General features: G+C 37.9%; 1 protein-coding gene across 26 annotated transcripts in view; it reads left to right on the top strand.

Moving 5' to 3' along the window:
• EIF4G3 (eukaryotic translation initiation factor 4 gamma 3) overlaps positions 1 to 12491 on the top strand; it is a 314690-nt gene that overhangs the window by 169433 nt on the left and 132766 nt on the right. For 17 of the 26 annotated variants that reach the window (XM_045035239.1, XM_045035236.1, XM_045035235.1 and 14 more), the window contains 3 exons: positions 2425 to 2445; positions 3323 to 3502; positions 4083 to 4197. In XM_045035239.1, the coding sequence (XP_044891174.1) occupies positions 2425 to 2445; positions 3323 to 3502; positions 4083 to 4197 (316 nt within the window). Of the gene's footprint in view, positions 1 to 2424; positions 2446 to 3322; positions 3503 to 4082; positions 4198 to 12491 lie in introns of those variants that run through there. The other 9 variants (XM_045035237.1, XM_045035232.1, XM_045035228.1 and 6 more) reach the window with 1 other exon arrangement.

Here is a 12491-nt window from a genome sequence, read left to right as displayed (position 1 = left end):
TGAAGTAACCGATGGAGCATTTTTCTTACCAAGAATCGGTTCTGGTTGAGGGATATGCACCCCTTAGTTCATTGGATAAAGGTCTCAACACATCCCTGCAGCCTTTGAAAAAATGTCTTCTGACTGACAGTTGTTGGAAAATACGAGGGGTGTTCCACTTCGTGAGAAGTGGAGTGTGTAACAATTAAAGTTAGAGACCTAAACCTGACTGTGTTTAAATTACGGATAGGAGACCTTTAGTAAGGTACTTGATCTCCAGTCCCTCAATTTTCCCTTATATCTAATGGGAGTGATAATAGTACCTGCCTTAGAGGTGTGTTGTGAGAATAATTTAATATATATGTAAAAGGTTTTGAGTGGTTGCTGGTAGGTAGTAAGTGCTATATAAATCTCCACTCTTATTTAGTGTGCATATATGAATACATTTTTCTACATTGCTTCAAAGCTGAAATCTTAGTGTATTAAAAAAAGCATGTCTACATAACCACAAATTTTGTGTTTTATTGAGTTCAGCTGCACGTTAATATTAGCAGTAATATTAGCAGTAATATCGTTTCTTTTTTTAAACCACTGAAGAAGATAGTCTTACTGCTATTCCGAATCCTCCTTGAATCAGCTGTAATCGCAGTTACTGTAAACAGTGGTTAAAAACCCCAGCAGAGGAGTTGGAAAAGAGTGCCAAGAAAAGGACTCGCATATAGTAAACTGTTAGAATTGTGGGGAAACTCTGACCGTATCTGCTTTTCTTGCTCTATACAACTTAATAGCATTGTGTCTCTTCAGGCAGTAAATACTTGGACAGAATTTGATGATAATATAACCACAGTAGATCATCACCTGTTCTGTTTGATACTGTCCTTATCTTGGCTGCCCTCTAGAGTTGGTGGAAAAGGATCTTACAGGAGTAAGATTTCTGTCTACTATATCTAATATCTAGTAATGCTCAATTAGTTGAGCAGAGGAATGACTATTCTCTCCTTGAGACCTGTAATAGTTCTGTGGCTCCCAATACATTAACCAAGTTATAAAAATGCTTAAGTTCATTCCTAAAATATGTTTATAGCTCACATACATTGATGAATAATAGATTTTACCTGCTGTGTAATTCAGAGAAGTGAAGTCTAGGGTGGAAAGCTTACTAGTTCAGTGTTCTTGGTGGAAGTCAACAGAAATTCTTGTGTCTGTTACCAAAACTGTGTCGGTGGAAATAACTAGAAGACTATTGCTGTTGGTGTGGCCCCAGCCCAGGTTCCTGTATTACCAACTTTGCTTCTTGTACTTTCTTTTCATCTCCATCAGCTACTCTCTATGGCCTCCCTCATTCACTCCATTCTCCTGCTGTACTGTCTGTTGTTTTTCTGTGACTTAATCTCTTTAGGGCTTTCTCTGTCCTGGGTTATGAAGGCCAAATGGGGATGAGCCTTGGGCGCTGGATCCTAATCCTTCCGATTGAGCACAGGATGAAAAGTTATTTCTTCTATCACATTTGGGTAGCTTGATGCTTAAGAAGAGTAAGACAGGATATGACCAGAGTGGGCCCACAGGTCAAAGCTCATCCTTGCCTTTATTTGGGCCAGTAGAAATACTCATGTCTGGAATATGAAACAACTCAGGAGATTTTGGAGCTAGACCACATTTTAAGAATAGTTTTATATTTCCCCATTTTAAAGCTTTAAGTGGCCTCTTATATACTGTGGTAGTGGAGAGGTTTCTGTCCTGAAGGGTCTGATAAATTTTGAAAAGCCTAGTTATTTCTTAGGACTTTTGTAAACTTTTTTTTAAATTAATTAATTTATTTTGAGAGAGTGAGCGAGTCAGGGAGGGGCAGAGAGAGAGGGAAAGAAATAGAATCCCAAGCAGGCTCTTTGCTGTCAGCATGCAGACCAATGAGGGGCTCGATCTCATGAACCATGAAATCAACAAGAGTCGGATGCTTAACCAACTGAGCCACGCAGGCGCCCCTGTAAACTTTAAAGTAATGAATGGCACTTTTATTATTACCTCTTTTCTCCATTAAAAATGGAGAGTGGATCATAGAGAAGCTGAATAACTAATGCCAAATTACATAATGGGTGTCTGTAGAGCCAATAGTAGGAATCAGTAGTCCCAGCTGTACTTATGCTAATAAGTAGACATATCCTCTCAAGCTGTTATAACTTGTGGCTACTACTAGAATATTTTTGCCACTGGATTTATTTATTTTCAATTAAATATGATTTGATTCTTCAATTCCATGTGTCCTTGAATTCTCAAGTGGAGAATTGTCATTCTGATTTTCTAATCTTCCTTCTTTTCCTGTTATTACTAAATACAAAGATATTTTTGTTGAGCTGCATGCTATGTCCTACCCCTTCCTACTGATCTATAAGCTTTTCCATTGGCTTTCTTTCTGTTTCCTGCTGCTTTCTTGCTTCATAATTGAAGGGAGGATTCAGACCCATCCAGGTAACAACTACTGGTTCTGCATGGCCTCTTTATTGCTCTATTCCCTTATTATTATTACAGTGAGACAATTACAGTTGATTGTTGCTGTTGACTATACATGCATTTATGGTGGGAATTTACAATTGATATATTGTTTCAAGGCTTGTAAGCCTGCAGTGAGAACCATAAATGACCACAGGTACTGGCTGCTATTTGATACATTTGAGTTCTCTTCCTTCCAGACCATTCTTAAGTCTGTCTAGATTTGTCACTTCTCTTGCAAACTATTCAAGAAAGTAAAATTGGATTCGATTTAATATGGGTTGCCACTTTTTAGGAAAGGAAGGCCATTCCCATCACCCTATAGGTAGTTTTAATTTAACTTGACTGAGATGAAAGTATTTATATCCAGGTTGATTTCTTGTTCTTCTAAATATTTTATAAATTACTTGAATGGTAGTTTTTAGGTGACTGCTTTTAATTTTTAATAAGTTGATTATGAGCCACCTACTCTTAGTGAAATATGCAGTACTTTTATATAGTAGAACGAGTTTTAGAGAGACAAGCTTTTGTTACATTTTATCACAGATTTTAAAATTAATAATTATGGTATAGAATTTTTAGTTTAAATTAGCTGAGACTTCATTTTAAAAGTGAGACCGCCTGTTTTCATATGTGTCACAGCATTGATCAAAACTTGACTTAGTGTGCCTAGTGTAGGATATGTTTTTTGATCCCAGCCATAGACAGTTTGTCTCTTTTCATGTACGTTGTATTTTCAGTTAAAGTTGATAACCTTTTTATTAGTGTAAAAAAGGAGAAAGCTCAAGATAGTTAAATTTACGTATTTCCCTTTGTAAAAAATATATATATAAATATTTGTTTCTCCCCTCCTCAGTTTTTTCAGAGGCCTCAGATACAGCCTCCTAGAGCTACCATCCCGAACAGCAGTCCTTCCATTCGTCCTGGTGCACAGACACCCACTGCAGTGTATCAGGCCAATCAGCACATCATGATGGTTAACCATCTACCCATGCCGTACCCAGTGCCCCAGGGCCCTCAGTACTGTATCCCACAGGTAAAGTATCTCTCAGGTCTGTGTGGTCCAGCAGTAGAGTGGGGATTTACTCACATTCTCATCAGAGGAAGCAGGTAGGGTGGGTGATAGCAGTGGTTTTTTAGTAACATATATGTGAACTTTCTTGTTGGTTATAAGTCTCGCCATTTTGTCATTTTCCATAATATTGTAAGGAGATATTTCTACATCTCTTAAGTTTTTCTAAGCTGTTAGAGGAATTATTTTTATCTCCTGGCTTTCCCCCATCCCTTCCTCACATCCAACTTCTCTAAAATAGACTCAGTAATTAATGCTGTTCCTGTGATATCCTTCAATTTCGTTGAAAGCTACCAGCCTGAAATAATTTTACAGTGAGCTGATGTCGGTCTGTGCACTGATTTGCTGTAAGGTTTTACCTAATGCATATCTTTCTCTCCATCCTCACTGCATCTTGATGGCAAGCAAACATTTTTTAATGTATTTAACCAAGTGTTTTCATTTTATTTAAGTAATTCTCTTATATATACACACAGCTCTTTGTTTATTTTATAGTAAGCTACCTTCATATTATTTATAAATGTCTTTAATTTCTTTTTTCTAGTACCGTCATAGTGGCCCTCCATATGTTGGGCCCCCACAACAATATCCAGTTCAACCACCAGGGCCAGGGCCTTTTTATCCTGGACCAGGACCTGGGGACTTCCCCAATGCTTATGGTAAGTATGTATGAAATATTGAGCAAGTTCTGCTACTTTGTTGTGTTTTATTTTATTTTGTTGTTTTGCTAATCAGTTTAGGCAGTGAGGTTTAGTGGTGTAAGGAATTTTTAAATAAAATGTTACAAACAGTTCTGACCTGAAAGCCTTTTAGAGAACGGCTTACCAGGAAAGAGTATTACAGAAATATATTTAGTTAACGACATCTTCTGAAAGAGCTGGTAATTGGAAAGAACCCATGTCTCAAGGTTCTGATATCTGAAACCAAATCATCATTACCTTGGATTTTTGCTGGATTTTTGCTGGTAGAATAAACATACAATTGACCATTGAACAGCACGGGTTTGGACTGCATGGAGTCACTTATATATGGATTTTCTTTTCAGTAAATACAGTATGGTGTTATAAATGTATTTTTTCTTCTCTATGATTTTCTTAATAATGTTTTTTTCCAGCTTTTTTGTTAAGACTGTATACATGTAGTATATGTAACGTATAAAATATGTGTTAATCAACTATTAATTGGTAAGGCTTCTAATCAGCAGTAGGCTATTAGATGAAATTTTGAGAATTCCAAACTTATACATAGACATTGGCCTGGATGCAAGGGAGCCGAGTGTGCCCCTTACCTGTGCATTGTTCAAGGGGCAACTATACCTTATCTCCCTTCTGTGATTTCTTTTTGTCCAATCATTTATCACCATTTATCAAAGCCTTTGTTAATGTTTTCCTACTAGCATGTACTATCCACAAAGGCAAGGAATTTTGTTGTTTTGTTCACTGCTATATCCCTAGCACCTAGAGCAGTGACTAGTAGGCTGTTGGGGTAGGATGACTGAGTACAACTTTCAAAATGATACACTGTTAAAATGATACACTTTATAGCTTCATTAAGTGTCTCAAGTATGTATATATAAGACACAGCTTTATTGAAGTATTCTTACTAAGAAATATTTGATATTTTCAAAACAACACATACTACCTACATGTGTTATTTTTGTTTTAAGTAGACTCCATGTCCGATGTGGGGCTTGAACTCATGACCCTGAGATTAAGAATTGTATACTCTACCTACAGAGTTAGCCAGACACTCCCATGTATGTGTTTTAGAGTAAAATAATACATGTGCATCACCAGCTCTGACATACAATGTTGCCAGGATTATCAAAGTGTTCTTGTTTGCTCCTTCAACTTCATATGAACTTGTAGTTTTCATACCACCTCAGTGCCTTGGTATTGGCACTTATTCTGCAAATTTAAATCCAGTTAAGATCGTTTAAGGGCGCCTGGGTGGCTCCGTCGGTTAAGTGTTTGACTTCAGCTCAGGTCGTGATCTCACGGTTTAAGAGTTTGAGCCCCGTGTGGGACTCTGTGCTGACAGCTCAGAGCCTGGAGCCTGCTTTGGATTCTGTGTCTCCCTCTCTCTCTGCCCCTCCCCCGCTCTCACTCTGTCTCTTTGTCTCAAAAATAAGTAGAACGTTAAAAAAATTTTTTAATAAACATAAAAATAAATAAAATAATTTTTTTTCATCTTTATGTATTTATTTTGAGAGAGAGAGAGAGCGAGCACAAGCAGAGGAGGAGCAGAGAAAGTGGGAGAGAGAGATTCCCAAGCAGGCTCTGCACCATCAGCTCAGAGCCTGATGCAGGGCTCAATCCCGTGAACCGTGAGATCATGACCTGAGCTGGAATCAAGAGCCAGATGCTCAACCAACTGAGGCACCCAGGTGTCCTAGTTAAAATTATTTTTAAGTATAAAATTGACTGTTGATATTACCTAGAATTTATTAAGTGGAAAGAAAACTATAAGGTGAGATTGTCTGTCAGAGTAAACATGCTAAAATCCACAGGATTTTCTTTCAATCGCATGTTGCAAAGGGAATGCAATTGTATATTCTAATTTATAAAATCAGTTTGAAAGATGTCTCACTAAATTCTAGTATGGAGGTGCCTGGGTGGCTCAGTTGATTGAGCATCCAACTGTTGATTTTGGCTCAGGTCATGATCCCAAATTGGTGGGATCACACTCCATGTTGGATCCTGCACTGAGCATGGAGCCTGCTTGGGATTCTCCCTCTCCCTTCCCCCTTCCTCCCCTTCCTCCCCCTTCCTCCCTCCCCCCCCCCCCCCCCCGTGCCCTCCCTCTCTGTCTCTCTAAAAAAAATAAAAATACATGAAATCTAGTCTGTTTATTTATAAATAATAGAAATGGCTTTTTGACTCTGAAAATGTCATTAAAATTCTATTATAAATCTGTGCTAGCCCCCTTTATTGCTCTTAATATTACTACAGTATATATAGAAACAATATAGATGAGTTTATAAGTAGGGAAGTATTTTGCTGATTTGTGTATACAATATTATAACATATTTGGCTTTATTTCTATTATATACAGACCGTATTTGTTTATTTTCACAAAAAGCAGGATATTGAGGGGCAATTATATCTCAGATATTGTTGATGTCTGTTCCCTTTGTTAGATATTCTTTCTTCCTGGGGAAATTCTTATGCAGATCCAATATCCATTAAGTAGGCAATTTGTCATCCAGATTAAAGCACTGTTTCCCTAGTTTCCTTAAGATGAGAAAAAACGTCTTAAAATAATTTTTCGTTATGAAAGTAACCAAGTTAGTGATGAAAAATACAAATAATATAGAATATATGAAGTTGAAAGATCCAATTTTTCTCCCTACTCCTCTCCCTAAAGAAATAATGATTTAACAGATCAATACATACTTTTTCACTTACATTTAAATGATTTTTAATACAAATGGACATACACAATTTATAATGTTCTAAGACTTCCTGGTTCTCCCTCACCCCCCTCACCCCTCCCCCCCCCCATCTCACAATATATTCTTGGGCATCTTTCCATTTTATTATCTACAGAATTTCAAGCTACATAGTTTTCCATTTTAGCAATGAATCATAATTTATAATCCAGTCTTCTCATAGGAAGTTTACATTATCTTCATTATTTGGGCATATATTTTAGTTGTAAAGATTACTACTAGTTAATATGCTTTTCTGTCAGACTTAAAAGCTCTGATCTAGTAGTTTCCATCGATTATAGGTTCTTCAGCTATACCACCTTGAGGCAGCTGTTGTATCCTTATGGTCTAGAAGCCAAAAACATCCCCATTCCTATTTTCTTTTCTTGGAATCTTCTCTTGGATCCATCTAATCCTGATGCCCCCCCTTTACTCTCTTTCCTCTTTTGCCCTAATCTTGGGTTCAGGTTAAAAGTGAATATAGAGGAGTACCTGGGTGGCTCAGTCGGTTAAGTGTCTTTTGATTTCAGCTCAGGTCTTGATTTCAGGGTTTGTGGGATGGAGCCCTGTGTGTGCCCTCTGTGCTGTCAGCACAGAGCCTGCTTGGGATTCTCTCTCTCCTCTCTCTCCCTGCCCCTCCCCTGCTCAAGCTCTTGCTCTCTCAAAATAAATAAACTAAAAAAAAAAAAAAAAAAGCTAACTAATCTAAATCCTGTGTATTTAAATTATGTAAAAGTGTGCACGTGGACTGAAGTGGCTAACACAATTTTTTAATTTTTAAAGAATTGGGGCCCCTGGGTGGGTTTGTCAGTTAAATGTCCAACTCTTGATTTCAGCTCACATCATGATCTCATGGTTCATGAGTTTTGAGCCCTGCATTGGACTCTGTGCTGGCAGTGCAGAGCCTGCTTGGGATTCTCTCTGACTCTCTACTCCACCCATGCTCTTTCTCTGTCAGTCTCAAAATAAAGAAAGAAATAAACTTAAAAAAAAATAAAATAAAAGGCATCAGGTATAGGGATCAGATCCTAATTCTCTGTTCTGAAGGACAGCAGTCCTATCTTCTAGGGCAGAGGACCTTCCTCTGGCTGAACTGGTGAGGATCGAATCCTAGTCTCATTCCTTCCTGCCTACTTTTCAGAATTCTTAGTTCTTAGTCCTTAGCTTTTAGTTCATTCTAGTGTACTAACATTTTATTCCTCTCTTGGGTTTAAATCTTGAAGCAGTGATTCTCAAAGATTATTTTTACTTGCCATGAAGTTCAGTAATCAAGATCATAGAATTCTAATTCTTGCAGTGTTTTTACAGTGTTGTGGGAAAATAACTAATGAGTACTATTTGCTCAATGTCATTTTTCAGGTTTTCTCTTATTGCTGTTTTCTTAAATATTTCGATGCCTGTTATAGCAGGAAAGTACCTCAGGAAGACTAAAATTATTTCCAGGCCAACACTAGGGGTGATGGCCCAAGGTGTAAAAAATTAGGTTTGGGAACAAAGAGGTGTGGTTAGCAGTGACAGTGATACTGAGAAAGATAAAAAAAAGTTTGAGAATTTACCTGGTAAAAGGTCCCATTCTCCCTTGCTTCAAACCAGCATACTTTTCCTTTTTTTTTTTTTTTTTAACTCTATCATGTGATTTCTCCCTCCCCCTTTCATTTTCATTCTTCTTTTTTCCTGAGCTTCATGGTGATTGGGTATGATATTCAGTTTCTGAGAACTGAGAGATTTGTTCATTGTTCCCCATGATGCATAGAGGTAGGAAACTTTACGGCATCTTAAGTTGAATTTGATTGTGTATTTGCGTAGTGTTAATATTTTGATTATTGATGTGGTTGTATACCAACGTTACTATTCTTGGATATTACAGGATAAATTGGTGTTAATTTGCCAACCTGCATATTTAGCCACTATGTTTATTTTTTTTTCTATAGAAAATTCGAAGTTTTGAAAGGTTTTTGGAAGACCTGCAGTGTATAAGACAGTGTGTTAGGTAGGGGCTCCTGGGTTAAAGTAATGGCTAGATAGTGGCTCAGTCTGTCAAATGTCCAACTCTTGATTTCAGCTTCTCGTGATCTGAAGGTTCATGAGCCCAAACATCATTGGGCTCCACGCTGACAGTGCAGATCTGCTTAGGATTTTCTCTCTCTCCCTCTCTCTCTGCCACTCACTCACACACACATTCTCTCAAAATAAATAAATAAACTTAAAAAAAAAGAAAAAAGACAAGGGCACCTTGGTGGCTTAGTCAGTTAAGCCTCTGACTCTTGGTTTCGGCTTAGGTCATTATCTTGCTGGTTTGTGAGTTCGAGCCCCACATTGGGCTCCTCACTGGTGTGGAGCCTGCCTCAGATTCTGTCTCTCTCCCTCTCTCTCTGCCACTCCCCTGCTCGTGCTCTTTCTCTCCCTGTCAAAATAAATAAATAAACTTAAAAATTAAAAAAAAAAAAAAAAAAAAAAAAGAAGGTGACATGCTAGGTATTTGTAGAATTTAGATGTTAAGATACTCTTCCTGCCTTTCAGGATTGTACAGTGCATTTATTTGACATTTGTGTTTAGGGTTTTATTAATGGGAAGAACTATAAATGCTGACTAGACCATTGGTTCCCAGATTTTTCAATGTCCTGGTCAAATAAAAATTTTAAAAAGTAAAGTAAAATTAAAGAAGAAACATACAAGACTATTAGATTTTTTACTTTTGCCAATAAGACTTGTAAAGAAAACGGCTATTTAATGTTAGTATCATTTCATATAGGAAGACTTTTTTAAAAACAAAGGAACAAGACTGAAATAATTTCAAAATAGTAACAGACCTTTCCAAAATGTCGAGTTGGCAAGCCCATAGTTGTGTCTCTGTGTGTGTTATCATAATGTGGTTATTCTTGTTTAAATTTTGCCATATATCATTAATACATTTTGTGTAGACTAGGGTTTGGAGAACCACAGGAATCAGGATAAAAAAATGTCAGCCCTTTTTCTATAAAGGGCAGTATTGTAGGTTTTGCAGGCCATTTGGTCTCTGTTGTTACAACTACTCAACTCTTGCCATTTATTTATTTATTTATTTATTTATTTATTTATTTATTTATTTATTTATTTATGTTTATTATTTATTTTGAGAGAGAGAGCAGGGGAGAGGCAGAGAGAGGGAGAGACAGAATCCCACGCAGGTTCCATGCCATCAGCGAGGAGCCAGGTATGGGGCTCAAACTCATGAACCATGAGATCAGGACCCAAGCTGAGGTCAAGAGTCAGATGTTCATCCAACTAAAGCCACCCAGGTGCTCCAACTCTTGCCATTTTAGTGAAAAAGCAACCATAGATAATAGATAAAATATTGTATGTGAGTGTCTTCCAATAAAACTTTACAAAATAAATGGCATTGCACTGGATTTAGCTTCTTGGTGTTAGTTGCCATACCCCTGATGTAGATAAAAGTGCTACTACATTCCATGCATGAGAAGTTCAGGGACATTGAGTAACAGGCCTAATTGATAAATGGTATGCAAAAGTTATTCACATTTTTAATAGAATAAAATTTTTTTTGTTTTTTAAAAAAATTGTTTTTGAGGGAGAAAGAGAGAGGGAGACCGAGAATCCCAAGCAGTCTCCGCACTGTGAGTGCAGAGCCCAGTTCAGGGCTCAGTCTCACCAAACGTGAGATCATGACCTGAGTTGAAATCAAGAGTCTAACCCTTAACTGACTGAGCCACCTAGGTGCTCCTTAAAATAAATTTTTTTAATGTTTATTTATTTATTTTTGAGGCAGAGAGAGCGCATAAGCAGGGAAGGAGCGAGAGAGAAAGAGGGAGACACAGAATCCAAAGCAGGCTTCAGGCTCTTAGTTGTCAGCACAGAGTTCGATGCAGGCCTTGAACTCACAAACTGTGAGATCATGACCTGAGCTGAAGTCAGTCACTCAACCAGCTGAACCACCCAGGCGCCCCCAAATAAATGTTTTTAAATGCCTCTGACTATATAAGAAGTTTCATTAGTATATTCTAAAAGATAACCATTGTTTGGTAGGGTAGAATGCCTGCCTGCTCTGCTGGGGTCCACAGTTGACTTGATATTCTGCTGTGTTTAACTCTGTAAGATATCGTATGCTACCAGGTTTTTTCAGCTGGTATTTATTATATGTGTATTATATGCCAGTCTCTATCTGAGTTATGTTTGACTCAGAGCCGTTTCACTAGAACAATCTATATTTTTTCTTAAAGGGCTGATTCACCTTTTGGATCTTATTTCACTTAGTTTAAAAAATATGGCAAGGTGAGCAGATTGTGTTGCTTCTCTAGCAGCATTTGAAACCAATTTCAGGGGATTGTTTTCTGAGTTTTAGAACTAGTGACATTATACGGTAGTGAAGAATTGCTTATGTAAGCTTGATTTTGTTGGGCGCTGGGGTGGCTCAGTCAATTAGGCATCCACCTTCAGCTCAGGTGGTGATCTTATGGTTTGTGAGTTTTAGCCCCGCACCAGGCTCTCTGCTATCAGCACAAAGCCTGCTTTGGATCCTCTGTCCCTTCTCTCTTCTCCTCACTCTCTCTGTCTCTCTCTCCCTCTCTCTCAAAAATAAACAAACATAAACAGAGATAAGATTGGCTATGGTGTTTTTCTACATTGAGTTTTTTGAAATCCTCATTACGCCCCCTGTTGAGATCTTCTCCAAATTTGATTGTGACCTACACAGTTCTGGTACTGCAAATCATATTGCTTCCAAGAAATTGCCACTTGAAGATTATTGTGATGATGGTGGGGATGGTTTGATGTTGATGATGACAGCGATAGTAGAGCCAATGTTATTTGTTTATTAAAGTACCAAAAAGTTTGCCTGTGTTAACTATCTTCATACCTTCATTTTTTTTCCTTCTTGTTCTCATGACTCAGTATCAGTGCTCCTAACAAAGTCTAGTCTTCTACTTGAGCAGTAGATTGCAGCATTTACACATTTAAGGCTCCTTCTCCGGCTGTTCTTTTCTCCCCTTCTGGCATTATTATTTTCTTTCTCCCCATCTGCTGGATTAGTCCTTTCAGTATATAGGTGTATGATTTCATTCATGTCCTTAAGGGGAAAAAAACAAACAAACATTTTTTTTGCTTCTCTTAATTATAGCACAACTTTTAAGAAAAGGAGTTACCTGGGGTGCCTGGGTGGCTCAGTTGGTTGAGCGCCTGACTTCGGCTCAGGTCATGATCTCATGGCTCTTGGGTTCGTGCCCTGCGTCGGGCTCTGTGCTGACAGCTCAGGGCCTGGAGCCTGCTTCTGATTCTGTGTCTCCCTCCCCTCAGCTCCTCCCCTGTTCACACTCTGTCTCTCAAAATAAATAAAGATTAAAAAAAAAATTTTTTTTAAGAAAAAAAGAAAAGGAGTTACCTATGCTGAACTGTCTTCATTTCCATCTCATTCACTATTGGACCCACCCTAATCAGGAGGCATCCCCCTCACCAGTACCCGTGTAACTTTTGTTATGGTCATCAGTGAATTCTACTTTAGTGAATCTTAGTTGACCTCTCAGTGCCATT

This window comes from Felis catus, chromosome C1 (assembly GCF_018350175.1).
Source record: "Felis catus isolate Fca126 chromosome C1, F.catus_Fca126_mat1.0, whole genome shotgun sequence".
NCBI lineage: Eukaryota > Metazoa > Chordata > Mammalia > Carnivora > Felidae > Felis > Felis catus.
Note: the sequence above shows the minus strand (reverse complement) of the source record. Positions and strands in the feature narration are given on the sequence as shown.